This window comes from Triturus cristatus, chromosome 8 (genome assembly GCF_964204655.1).
Source record: "Triturus cristatus chromosome 8, aTriCri1.1, whole genome shotgun sequence".
NCBI lineage: Eukaryota > Metazoa > Chordata > Amphibia > Caudata > Salamandridae > Triturus > Triturus cristatus.
In genome coordinates this window covers 23,326,241-23,346,198 of record NC_140591.1, presented here as the reverse complement: position 1 = coordinate 23,346,198, position 19,958 = coordinate 23,326,241, and the positions used below count along the sequence as shown (strand labels likewise).

The 19,958-nt window shown below is 49.3% G+C and overlaps 1 protein-coding gene across 11 annotated transcripts in view; it reads left to right on the top strand.

Annotated features, from left to right (window-relative positions):
* The first annotated feature begins 285 nt into the window (after positions 1-285).
* Positions 286-19,958, top strand: part of U2AF1 (U2 small nuclear RNA auxiliary factor 1) — a 174,241-nt gene continuing 154,568 nt past the window's right edge. For 7 of the 11 annotated variants that reach the window (XM_085620774.1, XM_085620770.1, XM_085620773.1 and 4 more), the window contains exon 1: positions 305-442. Coding sequence is in view for 4 of the 11 variants with exons in the window: in XM_085620771.1 (XP_085476897.1) it covers positions 399-442 (44 nt within the window). In the remaining 7 variants the exon portion in view is untranslated. Of the gene's footprint in view, positions 443-19,958 lie in introns of all 11 variants that reach the window. The other 4 variants (XM_085620771.1, XM_085620765.1, XM_085620772.1 and 1 more) reach the window with 1 other exon arrangement.

Here is a 19,958-nt window from a genome sequence, read left to right as displayed (position 1 = left end):
ATTGTAACTGCCCCGATATATACACGAGTAATACAATGTAACACATTTCTTTTCTAAAGCGCCATAGCACCTCTGGGTAAGGTCCGCGTGGGCGCTATAAAAGCGCATTGATAAGTAAGTAAAGTAAGTGAGGCGCGGGCAGCTTCCTCCTCGGTGCCTTGTCCGTCTTCTGTGTCGCTGAACCCACCTCGGCAGGACCCTCGCTCCTGGCAATGCTTAGCTGCTCCCGCCCCCTCGTGACGTCACCGGCTCCCAGGCGCGCTCCTCTGACGTCCTCACCCGCTGCCCTTTGTGACGTACGCGCCTCGCGCTGACCCTGCGCACGGGCCGCCGTTGATGACGCGCTGATCGCGCGGCGGTGCCTGGAGTGCTCTAGTTGTCCGGGCGGGCGGAGGAAGATGGCGGAGTACCTGGCCTCCATCTTCGGCACCGAGAAGGACAAGTGAGTGCGGGGAGGATGGGAGGGGTCCTGGTGCTGCCGGAGACCATTCAATGAATGGACTCCGGCACAGCCTGCCCACTGCGGCTCTGTGAGTGACCCGTGCCATGCCCCTCTCTCTAGGGGGCTCCATCCCTCTGACCGGTCCAACACAGAACTGACTGCACAGAGGCCTTATTTCCCTACCCTGGCTCCACAAATACCCTACCCTGGCTCCACTGATTCCTCTTAAACTACCTCCTCAGAGGCCCCTTTCCTGGTTTCACAAATGCCCATTTCCATACCCTGGCTCCAGAGAGGCCCCTTTCCAGGTTCCACAGATGCCCCTTTCCATACCCTGCCTCCACAGATGCCCCTTAGCTCCACAAATGCCCCTTTCCCTACCCTGGCTCCACAAATAACCTACCCTGGCTCCACAGGTGCCCCTTTCCCAACCCTGGCTCCTCAGAGGCCCCTTTCCTGGTTCCACAGATGCCCCTTTCCATACCCTGCCTCCACAGATGCCCCTTAGCTCCACAAATGCTCCTTTCCCTACCCTGGCTCCACAGATGCCCCTTTCCCAACCCTGGCTCCTCAGAGGCCCCTTACCTGGTTCCACAGATGCCCCTTTCCATACCATGCCTCCACAGATGCCCCTTAGCTCCACAAATGCCCCTTTCCCTACCCTGGCTCCACAAATAACCCACCCTGGCTCCACAGATGCCCCTTTCCCAACCCTGGCTCCTCAGAGGCCCCTTTCCTGGTTCCACAGATGCCCCTTTCCATACCCTGCCTCCACAGATGCCCCTTGTTGGAAAGGCGTCCGCTGGAGGGGGGTTCGGTACGTCTTGCCCACCCCGGTGACCCACCTCTCCCCAGTAGGCCGAGCCAGGCGCGCACACTCTGAACGCACACTACGAACAGAAGGACGCCACACGTATTCTTTGTAGGACGATAGGTTCTTTTATCGAAGGTTTCAAAGGATCTTTATGATCCAAGGAGTAAGTAGTACATCAGCGGCACAAGATACTACAAATCGGTGGTAGGGGAATGGGGGTAGCGGGACAGTCTTTGAAGGTAGTGTCTCTGCCAAGTATCCTGCGGATAGCTCACAATCCTCGAGCTGGAGGGTGTTGTTTCTGTGGGCGATCTCTTGCCAATTCGGACTCGAGGGGGGCGCCGCGAGTCACTCAGCAGGCACAGGTAGTCGGAGTTCGGGAGCCGCGATCTCGTCAGCAGGGCTCAGATGGTTCAATGGTAGGGGGCCGCGAGTCACTCAGCAGGCCCAGGTGGTTCGGAGTTCGGGAGCCGCGATCTCGTCAGCAGGGCTCAGATGGTTCAATGGCTGGGGGCCGCGAGTCACTCAGCAGGCCCAGGTGGCTCGGAGTTCGGGAGCCGCGATCTCGTCTGCAGGGCTCAGATGTTGCAATGGCTGGGGGCAGCGAGTCACTCAGCAGGCCTAGGTAGTTCGGTACTCGGGAGCCGCGACAGCGTCAGCAGGCTTCGATGGTTCCAGGTCTTCTCTGCCATTCGTCCCTCCGGCACCCCCTGTTATACTCCCCCTGCCCTTTGAAGTCCGGAGTCCTCGCAGAGAGGGGTCTTTGGTGACTGAGGGGGTTCGGCGGGATTTCCTGCCGCTTGTTTCTTTGGTCTTTTCAGGTGGGTCAGGGAGGGTCCCCAGGCGCTCAGCAGGCGAGGCGCCTGCTCCCCAGGGGCCTGGTGGCCGATCGAGCCCTCCCGGGGGAAGGTGATCCGAGGTGCGGCTGGGCTGGCGCCTCTTGGTCTGGCTCGGGGGTTCCCGCTCCCTCGGTCGGGCATGCGTGGTAGGGTGTCGAGTCTGTCGGGGACTCTGGCCGGCCCTCGGGTCTGTGTGGCTGGGGCGGCCGGAGTCGGAGATGCCGTGTCTTGGGGGTGGTTGCAGGTTGGCGGGATGATCGGGAGGGCATACGCCGTGAGGCCGGTCTCACACCCCTTAGCTCCACAAATGCCCCTTTCCCTACCCTGGCTCCACAGATGCGCCTTTCCCTTTCCTTGGCCCCCCAGAGCCCCCGTTCCTGTTTCCACTGATGCCCCTTTCCATACCCAGACTCCACAGATGCCCCTTAGCTCCACAAATGCCCCTTTCCCTACCCTGGCTCCACAGATGCCCCCTTTCCTGGTTCCACAGATGCCCCTTTCCCTACCCTGGCTTCACAGATGCCACCTTTTCCCTGTCCTGGATCCACAGATACCCCTTTCTCTACCCTGGCTCCACAGAGGCCCCTTTGCTCCTCAAATGCCCCTTTCCCTACCCAGATGCCCCTTTCCCTACCTTGACTCCACAGATGCCCTTTTTCCCTACCCTGGCTCCACAGATGCCCTTTTTCCCTACCCTGGCTCCACAGATGTCCCTTTTTTTCCTACCATAGTTCCACAGATGCCCTTTTTGTCCTACCCTGGTTCCACAGATGCCCTTTTTGTCCTACCCTGGTTCCACAGATGCCCTTTATTTCCTACCCTGGTTCCACAGATGCCCCTTTCCCTGCCCTGGCTTCACAGATGCCCCTTTCCCTACCCTAGACCCACAGATGCCCTTTTCCCTTACCCTGGCTGTACAGATGCCCCTTTTTCGCTCCACTGGCTCCACAGATGCCCCTTTTTCCCCTTACCCTAGCTCCACAGATGCCCCTTTTTCCCCTTACCCTGGCTCCACTGGCTCCACAGATGACCCTTTTTTCCTTACCCTGGCCCCACAGATGACCCTTTTTGATGCCTTTTTTTTCCTTACCCTGGCCCCACAGATGCCCCTTTTTTCCTTACCCTGGCCCCACAGATGCCCCTTTTTTCCTTACCCTGGCTCCACAGATGCCCCTTTTTTCCTTACGCTGGCTCCACAGATGCTCCTTTTTTCTTATGCTTGCTCCACAGATGCTCCTTTTCTCCTTATGCTGGCTCCACAGATGCCCCTTTTTCCCTTATCCTGGCTCCACAGATGCCCCTTTTTTCCTGGCTCCACAGATGCCCCTTTTTTCCTTACGCTGGCTCCACATATGCTTCTTTTTTCCTTATGCTGGCTCCACAGATGCTTCTTTTTTCCTTATGCTGGCTCCACAGATGCTTCTTTTTTCCTTATGCCGGCTCCACAGATGCTCCTTTTCACCTTATGCTGGCTCCACAGATGCTACTTTTTTCCTTATCCTGGCTCCACAGATGCCCCTTTTCCTTCTGTCCATCAATTGTTGTTTTTGCATTTGTCACCCCGAGTGGGAAGGGTATGCCCAGACGTGGGTCCCTTGCTCTCCATGCCACTGGAATCAAGCTATCCTGGCTGAAGAGGGGTGAAACCCCGAAACCGTTCCTAGGATGCTTGTTTCCAGTCCAGGGAGGACCTGGCTTGGCAGTTCGGGCTGGTCTGTTCCCATGAGGCACAGGGTCAAGACTGATTTGCATATGGCTGGGTTCAAACTTGAATGGCATGGTGAGCAAAAAAACGATGGATTTAGGCCCAGATCTTTGTACTGGGGTGAATGTATGACATTGTTCTGCATTCTGTCCATCAATTGTTGTTTTTGCATTTGTCACCCCGAGTGGGAAGGGTATGCCCAGACGTGGGTCCCTTGCTCTCCATGCCACTGGAATCAAGCTATCCTGGCTGAAGAGGGGTGAAACCCCGAAACCGGTCCTAGGATGCTTGTTTCCAGTCCAGGGAGGACCTGGCTTGGCAGTTCGGGTTGGACTGTTCCCGTGAGTCACAGGGTCAAGACTGATTTGCATATGGCTGGGTTCAAACTTGAATGGCATGGTGAGAAAAAAAACGATGGATTTAGGCCCAGATCTCTGTACTGGGGTGAATGTATGACATTGTTCTGCATTCTGTCCATCAATTGTTGTTTTTGCATTTGTCACCCCGAGTGGGAAGGGTATGCTCAGACGTGGGTCCCTTGCTCTCCATGACACTGGAATCAAGCTATCCTGGCTGAAGAGGGGTGAAACCCCGATACCGGTCCTAGGATGCTTGTTTCCAGTCCAGGGAGGACCTGGCTTGGCAGTTCGGGTTGGACTGTTCCCATGAGGCACAGGGTCAAGACTGATTTGCATATGGCTGGGTTCAAACTGGAATGGCATGGTGAGCAAAAAAACGATGGATTTAGGCCCAGATCTCTGTACTGGTGTGAATGTATGACATTGTTCTGCATTCTGTCCATCAATTGTTTTCGCCCTTTTCCTTACCCGGGCTTCACAGATGCCCCATTCCCTACCCTGGATCCATAAACGCCCTACCCTGGCTCCACAAATGTCCCTTTCCCCACCCTGGCTCCACAGATGTCCCTTTCCCCACCCTGGCTCCACAGATGTCCCTTTCCCCACCCTGGCTCCACAGATGTCCCTTTCCCCACCCTGGCTCCACAGATGTCCCTTTCCCCACCCTGGCTCCACAGATGTCCCTTTCCCCACCCTGGCTCCACAGATGTCCCTTTCCCCACCCTGGCTCCACAGATGTCCCTTTCCCCACCCTGGCTCCACAGATACCCCTTTTTTCCCTTACCCTGGCTCCACAGATGACCCTTTTTTCCTTACCCTGGCCCCACAGATGACCCTTTTTGATGCCTTTTTTTCCTTACCCTGGCCCCACAGATGGCCCTTTTTTCCTTACCCTGGCTCCACAAATGCCCCTTTTTTCCTTACCCTGGCTCCACAGATGCCCCTTTTTTCCTTACCCTGGCTCCACAGATGCCCCTTTTTTCCTTACCGTGGCTCCACAGATGCTCCTTTTTTCCTTACGCTGGCTCCACAGATGCTTCTTTTTTCCTTACGCTTGCTCCACAGATGCTCCTTTTCTCCTTATGCTGGCTCCACAGATGCTCCTTTTCTCCTTATGCTGGCTCCACAGATTCTCCTTATGCTGGCTCCACAGATGCCCCTTTTTCCTTATCCTGGCTCCATAGATGCCCCTTTTTTCCTGGCTCCACAGATGCCCCTTTTTTCCTTACCCTGGCTCCACAGATGCCCCTTTTTTCCTTACCCTGGCTCCACAGATGCCCCTTTTCCTTACCCGGGCTTCACAGATGCCCCATTCCCTACCCTGGATCCATAAACGCCCTACCCTGGCTCCACAGATGTCCCTTTCCCCACCCTGGCTCCACAGATGGCCCTTTCCCCACCCTGGCTCCACAGATGGCCCTTTCCCCACCCTGGCTCCACAGATGGCCCTTTCCCCACCCTGGCTCCACAGATGGCCCTTTCCCCACCCTGCCTCCACAGATGGCCCTTTCCCCACCCTGCCTCCACAGATGGCCCTTTCCCCACCCTGGCTCCACAGATGGCCCTTTCCCCACCCTGGCTCCACAGATGGCCCTTTCCCCACCCTGGCTCCACAGATGGCCCTTTCCCCACCCTGGCTCCACAGATGGCCCTTTCCCCACCCTGGCTCCACAGATGGCCCTTTCCCCACCCTGGCTCCACAGATGGCCCTTTCCCCACCCTGGCTCCACAGATGGCCCTTTCCCCACCCTGGCTCCACAGATGGCCCTTTCCCCACCCTGGCTCCACAGATGGCCCTTTCCCCACCCTGGCTCCACAGATGGCCCATTCCCCACCCTGGCTCCACAGATGGCCCATTCCCCACGGATGTCCCTTTCCCCGCCCTGGCTCCACAGATGTCCCTTTCCCCAACCTGGCTCCACAGATGTCCCTTTCCCCACCCTGGCTCCACAAACACCATACCCTGGCTCCACAGATGCCTCGTTTTTTTCCTACCCTGGTTCCATTGATGCCCCTTTTTTTTTCCTACCCTGGTTCCACAGATGCCACTCCCCTGAACTGTCTCCTTCGGTACCTCTTGTCACAGTACCACTTTTCCCATGCATGCCTTCCTCCTGTTCTGCTTCATCATTACCTCATTCCCCACACTGTGATTGAATCCATACATCTCGCCTCCTTTTATTGGGTCCTCCAGTAACTTCTCCTTGTCGTGGCTTTATAAATTCTCCTCCTTGCACATGCTCCATCAATACCACATCCTTGCAGTAGATTCATAAACACCACCTTTCTGCTAGTTGCATTTGTGTCCCTTCGCTTGTTCCACGAAGGCATCCTCATTCAACTGGCTGCATGCATGCCCACTGGCCCTTTCACTAGCTGCATAAATGACCCTTACTCCATTGGCTCCACAATTTCCCATCACCCTGCTGTGGCTGCACAGATACCATCTTCTCGCACTAGCCATGCACACCCTTTCCTGGGCTGGCTTTATAAATACCCTATCTTCGTAGTTTCCATAAGTAAGTCCTGCTTACACTGCTTCATAAATACCTCATATCCCTGCATATGCTTTATAAATGACCATCTCTTTATACTGGGTCCATACATTGGTTCTCCCTGCACATGCTTCATACATGGCCTTTTTTGCACAATTTTCTTAAGTATCCCATCCCTGGACTGGCTCCAATACAAAACTACCTGCTTGCACTAGCTATATAAAAACGTCATCCTTGCACTGACTCCACAAATAACCTGTCCCTAGACTGGTTCAAATCTTTCCTCTATGCACTGTATTGTTAATGCTAGCCCGTTCCATAATGCTTCTTCTCTACCTTAGTTCCACCAATGCTCTCTTATCTGCACTGGTTTACGAAATGGCAACTCCGTGCGTTGGGTCTATAAATGCCATCACATTGCACTGATCACATAGGTGCCATATCTTGCCATTTTATCTATATATGTCTTCTAGACTCTGGTTGCATAAATGTTCCATCACAACAGTCCCCTCCCTCTTTGCACTTGCCCTGTAGTATCTACCCTGCAGTCTTTTAATACCAGTCTTGAATTTTCTTAATACATATATGGTATGTCACCTGTTTTGTCTTGCAGTTCCAATGGCGTTGGTCACAGTCAATCATCAAATGTTGCTCCAGTCACTTACTTTGACATCCACAAAAATAAAGATTATATATTTCTTTGCATCCACAGCACCAAACACTCTGTATCAATCCACTCCCCCCTTGACGGCCTGAATTTATTTTCCTTGAACAGAAACCTCTGAATACTTTCATTGCAGCATGTTGCTTAAATTCAATACATCCCGAATAAAAACGTCTGGCAGGGTTCAGGTACTGAACATAAATTTCTTTGTCTCTCCACACAGGTAAAGTCTTCATCTGTAGCCTTATTATGAGCTAAATGAAGTGCTGTCAAACAGTTTTGGTTGGGCTGCTCTGAAAATCACTATCCTTCTTTGTTAAGGTCATGAACTCTACAAAGCAAACCTTCTTTGGCCCCCACTGACAACACGCGATTGGTCCATGCGGCACGAAGTCTGGATGTATGAACATTAGTAATAGCGATTTACACATATCGTTGTTTTGTTTTTTCGCTATTTGGTGATCACTATTACTATAGTGAAATCTGGCCCTGATTGCCAAATTAGCGACTCTTAGTTGGTTGCAAATGGACTTACCTCATGAATATTAATTAGTTAAGTCACAATTTGTAGCCCCCTAGGATTGGCTGCCCTCACATGCCTGGTGGCCTGCTAGGGTCAGCAGACCACCATGCCTGTGGTTGCTTTTTAATAAAGCAATTCTTCCCTTTCAAACGCAGCCCGTTTTCCTTAAAGGAAAACAGGATGCGTTTCAAAAGAAAAATGAAATGCTTCTTTTTTTTTTTTTTTTTTTGTCCAAGTCTGTCTGCTCTTAAAAATATTTTTTTCAAACATTCTCAAAGGAGAGGCTTCCCGAGGGTGCCCCTTCCCATTTGCAAATGGGTTACTGCTAACTTTTGGGTTTAGACTGCGTTTCGGTTGCAAAACATTTTCACATACCTTTCAGGTTCCTTATTTGGAAGGGATGCCCTGAACACTCCCCTTCCAAATAGCGATTCTGTTTGTGTTTGAAAACCCAGACTGCGATTCAGTAACAAGTTACCAAATCACAATTTTGTGTTTGGCGTTAGAATTTTTTTTTTTTGCGGTTGCAAGCGGCCAAGTTCTGCGGATCGTGGCGTTTGCAACAGCAGAAAATGCTTTGTGCGTCTACTCATAATCTTTTTGAGAACTGCTCACCTTGGTTTTTAAGTGATCCAGGACACTGTCACATCTGGCCCCTCACAGATGGCCTCCCAGTACAGACGCCAGACTGGCTGACTTTATATGAAGCAATCTTCTGCTTAAAAAGTAGGAGTACTGGTTTTTAACGTGATCTGATCACCCCCCACAAGTTTGCATCTATATGTTTATCCATCCTACCTGACCATGCTGTAGTGTGATAATATGTGCATCTCTTGCGTGATTATATGTGCATCATTTCTGCTTGGAAGGCTATTCAATCTATTACACTTCAGACAGAAATCTTCAATTTAAGATGTGCAACCTTCATTTTAAATAATAAAAAGTTGTAGGGAAATATTTTAGCCATAACTTTGCCACTGTGTTTGAGTGAGTCACTTGCTTGCCAGGGCAGGGACGCTGCTAATGAAGATCTAAACTGTATCTGAGCAGAGGAATTTGGAAGTTTACTGACCTAGGTTCGAGGTTTTGTGGAGCAATGCTGTTGAGGTAATGGCCAGGGTCATTTTGACATACTTTATTTAGTAAGCGTTTAAACATGTTCCAGTTAATTGTCTCCTGGTTTTGAGAAAGAAGGTCTATCTTAGTTTGAATGCAGCAGTACAGTATAATTTGTTCATAAATGCTACAACTACATGACTTTATGATGCCTCATTTGCAGAATAGCACTGTGCACATCATCCATCCCACAGATGCACTCTGCACCCTGACCTCATAAATATGTAGCTTCCCAAATCTATGTTGCACTGAAATTCAGTGTTAACTCTCTACACACCTCAGCCACTGGACAAAAAATGCACCTCTTTGCATTGCCTCCACAAATTGCTCTCCACTTACACAATAAATGGGCCCCCTCTTCACTGTTCTTTTGTTACTATGCATGTGCAGATAAACTAAGGGATTAAAGTGGGCTCTGTTCTGCAAGTTCTCAGTACTGATGATAAAAAAAACAAAAGTCTTGACATAGGTCCCATCTGGGCTCTGCGTTTCTGTCCTAGACAATAGTAACAAAAAAAAGAAATGACGGGCTGTAGAATGAATGTAAGGATATATGCATTCTGTTAAGAAAAGTGTGCTCAAATACAGATGGTACGGATCCCCTTTAGTAATTGATCACAACTTAGCAAACACGTAACAATTTTTAGGTCTCACCTGAGCCAGTCCACATGCGTAGCTCTGCAAGACTTTTTGTAAGGGGGCTTCAAAATCTGACCACACGCTTGTGGTTTGTTTTTGGTCAGAGGCTATTGGTCTTTGCGTGCGTCTCTCTAAGAATTGGGCAAACGCGGGTGCATGTCCCGCCTTTGCTCCGCTCATGGCCTATTGCTTGCGTTTACCCGCACAGGCACCATCTGCTTTGAATTATTGTGCACAGAGGCGTACACGATAATTCAAAACAGATGTCTCGCTGTGGCGCGTGCACCACTCGCGTGCTTTTTTTTGTTGGTGACGTCTTTCCCTTTCACGCCGCTTATTCTTTAAATGTGTTTCAACATGGCATGCAGTTTAAATCTCCATATTGGACTAGTTTGGAAATACTCGCGGACGCATCTGACTAAGTTAAGGATTGGCCCTATATGGATGCGGCTTCTGGTCATTAGATCTACGGTATTTTGGCACTCTGCAGTGTGTGTTTATACGTAGTACGTACCGTATGTTATTTAACATATGGTTACCTATGGTCATGCCGAATAAAGTGGCTTCATATTTGGGATTGTGCAACACTTAATAGCATGCCACATTTCTTGAGATTTAGCCTCCACTGTTTGTGTGCGCAGTACGCCTCATAACGATTTCCATTAATGGGTACTATTTTTTCCGTATTCAGAGGCGGGGCCTTAGTTCCATCATGCTGCATCTCTTAATGAGGAGCCTTTACTACGGTTACGTGCACAATATGCAGTTTGTGATTGAGCACTGACTACGATCCTCACTACTGGGGATAGCCTTTAATTCAACTGCTGGGCACTGTGGTCACCTTTACTAAATATACTGCGTGGCATCAATGCTTGAATAGGTGATATACATGTTTCTTAATATCTACTTGCTAATGGTGTTTTCACCTATTTAGGTCTGCCTCTCGTATTCAGCCCTCATACCGCCTCCCTCCCGTTCCCACCTGTGTCCGTGTTCTTCCCTCGTTTCCCGCCCTGCCTTAATATCTCTTCCACCTGCCCTTCGTTTGACCTTTCTCCGCCATCTCTCATTCCCCCACACCCACTGCTCATTCTGTTCTTATGTCAACCCTTTAGTCCCCCTCTTCTTGTGTTTTGCTCCCCACCTCTCACCTGATCATTTCCTCTCCCCTCAAATCTTGCATGCCCTCTTACCCCTCCACTATAACTCTTCCCCAGCTTCATTTTCTCTGCCCCTCTCCTCCCCTTCACTATTTCTACACTTCTCCTCCAATTCCCTTCAGTGTTGCCTCTCCACCTTCCTTCTCTTTTGCCCTTTCTTATCTCCCATTCTCATTTTTTAACCCCTCTCCACCACCAACTCTTCCCCTCCTCTCTCATTCTCCACTTCTTCCTCTTATACACTTCCTTGACCTTTGCCTCTCTACCAACCCTCTCTCTCATTTACACTTTAGCTTCTTGCATGTCCTATCCAGGAGGTCCGCCTCCCTCCACCATCCCTTCTCTACCCACACTCCGTTTTCCCTCTTCTCCCCCTTCGCCCCCATCTATTCCTCTCTTTTTTTCTAATACCTCAAAAGTTTTCTAATGTATGAATCAATGGCTCTTTCTCGTAATATAAACCACCTAATCTTATCTCACTCAGCCCCCACCCTTCCACACACTCACCTATTGCAGACTAACATTGGCAAAAATAGAAAAGTCAATGTAATAGCTCCCGTCAGTCATATATATATTTTAGGTGTGTTGCAAAGCACCTAATGACTCCTTGCGGTACCTTCTGAGTGCGGCTATCTACACTTATACGTGTATTTCAGCGTTACCAGTAAACAGTGGCAAAGCAAGGAAAATTCCTCCCACCGCAACTGTTTTGGTCGTAAAACAGGCCTGATTGGGGTGCTGTGGGCCCCTTGCGCGCCATTGCCCAGGGCCACAGCACCTGCTGCACCAATGAAAGCTGCAAATCCGTTCAGTATTATGAATGCGCTCCATCGCTCTAATGGGGTTTCGTGATCTGGGGCTTGAACTGTCGTGGGTGCAGGGGACTGCTACAGGATACAAGGCTTTGGTGTGGTTTCGCTGTCACTAAAGCGGCCACGAGCAGCCAGAACTGGCAGGGACTCGACTGAGCAGTCATGATGCGTCGGGATAGACGAACCAAAACCACGAATAGAACAGGCAGGAAATAGTTGCCAACATATCCCCTCCCCCCCCCCCCCCCCACCCCAAAAAGAAAAAAAATTATCATCTTTTTTTAATAAGGTTGTTCAGTTATACATATCTTTAATTATAGAAAAGGTAACAATGCTTACAACACTTTTTACTATAACTTTGCTACACACAAGCCACACTGATCTACAACACAGCTTAAACATATTAGCAAAGCCAATAGGTCTAGCTAAACCAGTGGTTCCCAAACTGTGCGCCGTGGCTCACTGGGGAGCCATCAAACCTAGCCAGGGGAGCCATGCACCAAGCACTTTAATGCATTTAATGTTGATGGGGTTGTTGGCTTCAGTTAAACTAATTTGACTTAAATGCATGATGTTGATGATTTGTAAGTGACAAGCCTAAAGCTGTAAACACAGTGCTTAATTGATAGCATGTCGAGGGAGATGACCTCCATATTTCACTGGATCCCCACATTCCAACACTCCCAAAGTAAGCGGAAGATGTCTGATTAATTTTGTTAGACTCGTTCATAGTTTAGTTTTTTCCAAATGCATTTTACACCAATGCAAGTTATCAGGAAAGTACAGTTTTCCTGTCTATTAAGCACACTAAGTATTATTAAGTATTGTCATTTGTACTTGAATCATAGGTAGTTCCATACACATTTCTTTTAGTACACACACATTTCCAGACAGGCCTGCCCTCTTATTGAGCACAGGGAAGTGAAACACCATATACGGCATAATGCCAACATTTGGAAGCAAAAAAGAGGGACATTTGATTAAAAAAAATCTGAGGAATTTATTTTACTTGCACTGATTTTAAGGCAATTTTAGGGAAGAGACAGCAAAAATAAAGCTGTATGTGGTTTAAAAAATCGTGCGTCGCCCTGCTGAGACAGGTGTATTGGCATGTATGACAAGGGTAGAAATGGAAGTGCATGCAAATATTCTTCAAGCGCAGAAACACTTCAGCAATGGGGCCTAAATGCATAGGGGTGCTATCTAGCGCTGTAAGTGGGATAAAAAAAAATTGAGAGGGTACTCTAAAAAAAGACATGGGCAAAGAAGTAGGAATATTTTATTAGAGGCACCACCGTAGTAATGCGAAACTCCCTTCGTATATGATTATAATGCGTTCATCAGCTTCATCCCAAATGCAAGTGCTCCCGAGGCCCGGCTTAGACCCCTTCTCCAAAAAAAGTAACAGTGGGGAGCCTCGGGCAATGGATCAAGGGAGCCGCGGGTTGACAAAGTTTTGGAACCACTGATCCCCCCCCCCCAAAGGCGAGACCTATTGGCTATGCCAATGCTTGTTATATGTTTTCTTCTGGGTAGTTAAATATTGAATTATTGAAAAGAAACGCACAAATTAGCTTAATGTATAGCAACACTTGAAAGCCCCAATTTTAATAAATGCAACATAAAGCTTGATATATTACCTTCCTCATGCACGTTTACTTTCCATATACTTATGTATCTATATATTTTACTCCTACTGTTAAACCATTTGCCTCTCTCCAATGCAGTACCCTATGTTTCACCCTATACCTATCTCAGTATATCCTCTACCTCCACTCTCTGACTAATCCCAAACCTCATTCTCCAACGATCTCCAAAATATCCCATTCTACTACTGTGGTATTAAAAAATAACCTTTTCTAGACTCTTCGCTCCTCTATCATTCTTTGCATCACGCCAAACCTCATTTTACTAGTATGATCTCCCGAACTACCCTCTATAAATTCTTCCCTCTTGTATCCATCATTGGACTCATCTGAGACCTCATTTTACAACTAGGACCTCCCTAATACTTTTCTAGAGACTGTTCTCTCCTCTATTCCTCCTTTTGCTCATCCCAAACCTCCTCCTACTAAACCCTTCCCTCTTCTATCCCTCCATTATTCTTTAGAATCCAAGTAACAGACTCACATGTGCATCACTCCAATGAATTCATATTTCCCTATACTCATTCACCACTAATGTTTTTGGGCTCCGGGGTAGAGATTACCAACATTGCACTGGTCCAGATACATTAATTCTCTGAGCCAATTTGCTATTGTAAGAAGCTAACACGTGTTTAGTGCACCTCTTCACTGGGGTTCTTTACTCATGGATCTGTATTACCAGCTGATATACATGGCCAGCACCACTGAGATAGATCAGCAGATGCAATTTTCCTACTGCGGAAATTTGTAAGCAATGTGATTGAAATCTAAGCAAAACATTAAAAACATTGTGAGTAAAAATGTCATATTTTCATATGGATAGTGCTTAATTCTTGATTCCCTGGCTGGTATCCTAGTAATGGATGTTTGTAATGATTGCAGTGTGATACTTATGTTTTACCTGCGCACTAATGTCAGATGTATTATTGCTAACATCTCGCATTAAGGTGTTAAAGACATTACTGTTTTTTGTACTGATTCCGTTTGTTCTCCTTATGAACATAGACTCTATGTATGTATTGAGGTTTCTAATTCACAAGTTTTAGGCCAAACTGTTCCACAGACTAAGTCTCGCGTTGTCACTGGGTAGACCCACGACAACATGGCCACCTATTTCCAAATGGCTTGTCTGCAAAAAATAGACTTTTACTTAAGTTGATCTGTGGGATGCTAACACATGGAATTTAGTGGTCATAGCAATGCTTATATATATTTGCTTATACCATAGGATCATGCAAAATTGTAACTAGGTTATTTGTTTGTATATATGTGTTGGACTTGGCCCTTTTGGCAAGTTCACCCCTGGAACTTTTGCATTATCCTAGCCTTTTCCCTATGGTGTATTAATGGATTTAGGCCTCTAGGCGCTTTCACACTGTGTCCCAGTGGAAAGTGCGTGCGCTCTGGGTTACATTGAATGAGACTGACCTGCCCTCCCATAGGAATGCATGGGGAGTGTGCTTCTTCATGGTAGTTCCTGATGTGTGGGGAGTGCAGGGTCGAGTTTGGTATGTGCGAACTCGTGAGATTAAATGCTGCGCGATGATGTGTGCGGCGTTACTGTGGCTAGTGTAGAAGTGCCACTTCTAGACGCTGGCATAAATGTGCAGTGACTGTCTGGCTTGCGATTGGCTGGTGTGTCTGGCTCCAGGAGTCAGGATGGGTCTGCCCCGGTGGTGAATGGAGAGAGCTGCATGTTGATGGCAGGGAGGAGTACACCTGGGACCTGAATAGGACTGGGCTTTCCCCACACAATGCTGGCTCCACCCCCTGTGGTGCGTCTAATGTCCCTGGCCTGTCCTGTGAATAGGGAGAGGGGCTGAGCAAAGCAAAGTGCTCAGGAACCAGTTGCATCTGGTTCGCCCCTTCCCTGCACCTTTGGAGACAAAGGATTTGGTGTATAAAAGAAGGGCTGTGACCCCATGAAAATGTTCTTGTGCTTGACTTGAAACAACCAGGGGCGTGCTGCTGCTGGGGCCCAGGGGACGGCTTGCCTCCCTGGGCCCTGCCCAGCCACTGGATGCCAGATGGACTTCCTGGACCTTTTACTTTGCTTTTCCTTTACCAAGGCTTGATGGAGCCTCCCAGCGTCTGGGAAGCGCTTAGCGATCCTGAGGAGGAGTGCTTGATGTTTGCTTGTAATTTGCCCAGCTGAGGAGGAGCGCGGGGGCTCCGCAGCGCGGCACTGCAACCTTCCCCGGGGGAGTCCCGACGTAGGGATTCCTCCCCCCTGCTGGAGGGGAGAGAGGCGGGAGCTCATCCCCCATGTTGCCGCTGATTTGAATGTTTTTGTGCACGGGTGCCCACCCGGCGACTTTGCCCATGATCGAGGCGGGTGCCCACCCCGCTTTAGACTTTGAGTACCGAGGGAGCCTACCCCTCATATTGCCGACATCGAGAGATCACTGCCGCGGCCCTCGCGCAAGAAAAACAGAAGTCAGACCCGCGCCGCCTGACTGGGGGCGGGGCCTGGGGGATTCCCTTTCCGCTTCCTCCGGCCTGGGGGAAGCCGTGCCATGCCGGGGGGTTGGGGGGGGGAGACTCGGGTGAATGGCCGATGGCAGCGCGGGGCTCCCCGAGGTGAAGGGAAGCCCCGCGCCACAGGGAAATGCAGCTGCTGCCAGCGAGGCTCTCGAGAGGGAGAGAGAGCCCCGCCCGCCGCACCGATGAAGCCCGCCGAGGCTCCAGTGAGAAATGGAGAGCCCCGGCAGACCGCAAAGAAGAGTCCGCATCTCCCCGCCGCCTCCGGAGAGTAGCCCGGTTAGTAGAGCTGCCGGGGGGGGGGGGGGGGGGGGGGGCAGAGCGTGGGCCTAAGTGATTACCAGACCCAGCGCGCTCTACCGGTTTGCATATCTTTGCCTAGAGGGCTCCAACGTAAGGGCACAGAGGTGCCCATGCCCATAGCTGCATGTCTTCCCGCTGCCCCACCGGCCCGTGGTGCCCATGCCTGCCACGTGTGAGGGGCATGCTTACTTTTAGAGCCTGGGTGGCTCCAACGAAGGCCATGATTATTTTAGGAAGGCCCAGAGGGGTCCAATGCTTGTCAGGGTACATTATTTACTTCTAGAGCCCCAGATGGCTCCACCAGTTGGGGACACATTCCATGTTAAAAGCGCCAGTGCGCTCCACAGTACTGGGGTCATGTTGTTTTCAGAGCCTAGGTGGCTCCAACGTTTTGGACGCTATTTCAAGGGCCATTGAGAGCCCAAGCCTCATTTTACTCCCCCAGCTGCGCAGCACTTAGTGCCAGCTGCAGCGTTTAGGCCCTGTGCTGGTCCCCAGCTGCCCAGCAAGTAGTGGGCAGCTGCTACGTTTAGGTTCTGGCGCAACCATTGTGATTCATATTAATGCTTATGGTGTTAGGAAATGTACTGTGTATAGTATGTTTTGCGCACCCTGTATTTTATACCTCTAGATATGATTTCTGCATAGGAGGTTGTTTTACCTGTTTTGGTTGATGTTAGGGAGATTGTACTTCCCTTCGTGATGTACGCCCCTGGTGTAGTTATACTTGGGTGGTTAGGTCTAATGCGGTAGACTAATGAGAAATTGCATAATGTGTTTATGCCCCTGTGATGGATGCAGGATAGGTTTAATACCTGATACTAGTGTGATGACGCTGAGGTCATTATTGCGCCAGTAGTTACTGGTTGTGCTCTACAGTGATAATTTGTGTTACAGTTAGTATATGTTCTACATGTACAATTGGTGATTTGTGCTGATTCTGACTGGGGAAAGCAGCAGAACCTACCCTGCCTGGTCCACATCGCTATTGTTACTGCCGCCACCGCCAGGAGTCATACGGGGGCCAACACTGACCACCACAGCAGCACCAGCAGCTTCAATCCATCGCGTCGCCGCCCCGGGACTCAAATTCCCGGCAGCCTCAGCGGCGGCGCGTTGAGCTGACGCGCGGAGAGCGCCAGGTGGTGCCCATAAACATCGGAGAGGCCGGCGGAGCTGCGGGAAAGCAGCAGAACCTACACTGCCTGGTCCACATCGCTATTGTTACTGCCACCACCGCCAGGAGTCATACGGGGGCCAACACTGACCACAGCAGCACCAGCAGCTTCAATCCATCGTGTTGCCGCCCCGGGACTCAAATTCCCGGCAGCCTCAGCGGCGGCGCGTTGAGCTGACGCGCGGAGAGCGCCAGGTGGTGCCCATAAACATCGGAGAGGCCGGCGGAGCTGCGGGAAAGCAGTAGAACCTACACTGCCTGGTCCACATCGCTATTGTTACTGCCGCCACCGCCAGGTGTCATACGGGGGCCAACACTGACCACAGCAGCACCAGCAGCTTCAATCCATCGTGTTGCCGCCCCGGGACTCAAATTCCCGGCAGCCTCAGCGGCGGCGCGTTGAGCTGACGCGCGGAGAGCGCCAGGTGGTGCCCATAAACATCGGAGAGGCCCGCTTCGCGGGACGTGTGCGGGTCGCGCCGGGCGAAGCCCGGGCAAAGGGCGGGCCGTCTAAGTCCGTCAAAGGACGACGAGGGACGGGACGGGCCATCCCTCTATCATTTACAACGCGGTAAGACTGCCTTATGGACTTGGTGTCACCGTTCTTTTGACTTGTTAAATATCGCACTGGATCTACCTCACACCATACCGTCTCTCTCTCTTAACGTGTATATCATCTTTGTATTGTATCTGCGTATTTGTTCTTGGATAACCCTCATCATAATACTTGTGAACTAGTACTCCATCATGTCTAAACAAAAGGGTAAATCCCGCACTATAACGGTAAATACATTACATGGAACTGCTACTGGGTCAATTGACCAATTTTTTAAGAGGGTCTCCAATGTACTTGAAAAAGAAATAGCAGATACAGAAAAGCGCCTTTCAATAGACCTACTAACTGGGAAACGTTCCTCCCTGGGGCCATTAGCGCAAGCTGTTTCTCCAGGGAGGACACATTTGGACTTAGCTCAGGGCCTTACTCCCTTAACAGCCTTAAGGGCGGAGAATGATGATGACACACCATCCACCACTAACGCTACCACTGTGCTAATCACAAACTCCTCCTTATCCTCTTCAAATACATCTGGTTTATCGAATACTCCCAAATTATTCTCAGCTTCCCCACTGTCTTTAGATCAGCATTATAGAGGAAAAAAAATAATACAAAAAAAAACAACAAGGAAAAAAAGGGGGTCTTCGTCTGCGATAAATTCTACGAAAATACAAAAAATCAGTTCTTCTGCTCCTCATAATACAAGATCTTCCAAGCCGGCTGGACCCTCTCTTCCCATAGAGATAAATAACCTACCTGCTACTTCTAATCTCCCAGAACCCTTAAACACCTTACACCTAGAAGTAGATTTTATTAATAAATTAGAGGTTCTAATGAAATCCCTCTTACTCCCCCTATTAGAGAGAACACGAATGATAAGTACACATTTAGATAGTTTGGGCAGTAAAATAGAAGGGAATACTGCCGTCCTGACAAAACTGCAAAGCACTTATGACAAAAATATTGATAGTAATCATACAATACTTCCTATTTTGTCAATACGGCACTCTTCCACAAGTATAGCGCCTGCAACAGCAGTCAGCACGCAGGGGAAAAAAGCTCTGTTTAAAACAGACAAATCAAAAACTAGTAAGGAGAAATTTTCCCCTCAAGCTAACTCTCAGGGAAATAGGGAGACTGTCCTATCTAGTAACAAAAGGGAAGGGGATAAGAATGAACCTACCAAAAATCCTTTAGCAGATAAAATCTCTCAACCAGCAAATGAAGCAGCTGGGAGCGATAAGGGAATGTTACCACCTACTCAGCTATCTGGAGAAATAAAAAGAATAGTAGACTTACCACCACAATCGGCCCCTTACACGATTATTATGGCTGGGGTACCAGAGCTTGCAAAGGGGGTCAGAGAGGATCATCATGCCCTAAAAAATAAAACTATCCATTGGCTTGAGCTGAATAGACCATTACCAGCCCATGTCAATGGAGAAATTTTGACAGTGAGACGAGCAATTTGGGTGGGATCAAGACCCAAAGACAGAACTGGTGACGTGATAATTATAAACTTCAAAGACCATAGAGCAGTAAGGTGTATCGGAGACTGGTATGAAACAAGAGGAGGAGCCTCTATCTCCACCCACTACGTTAGCTATTTCTATCCAGGAGACCCAACCTTACACTCAAAATCTATTCCAGCAAAAAAATTCCTATTTGGACTGGAAGGAAGTGGGTCCACGACTCCTGCGCCAAAATATGGACAATTATTGCCCTTATCCCCAGTCACATAGGGAGTTCCATAGTAACAACTATAATTTTCCCTCATATTATGGATTTAACGTGCCCACATACAATCGTTTCTCTATTTTTGGATTAGATGAAGTTGACTGACTTAGATGGCACTGGAGAGTCCCGCAAAGACGGTCTCCCTTAGAGCCCTGTATTGTACAAGATCCTATAATTGTGGAAGGGGATGACATCGGTAAAACCCTAGAAGATAGAGAGCAAGATGTATTAGGTGACCTACCATCTGCAAATGAAGAAGAAACCCCCCTTTTGCAGGAATCCATGGTTGAGTTATCATATAGCCTAGCCACTGAAGATGGACTCCATCCACCAGATAATCCACTAAATGGTATATTTACCACACTAAGAGTGGGAGCCCATTCTACCGCAAAGAGCTCCTTCCAAGAAGGAATAGATCAGATTGAAAGAACTGATGAAACCCAGAAAAGTTTAAGAATACAATTTTTATTCTGGAACATCGCGGGGCTCA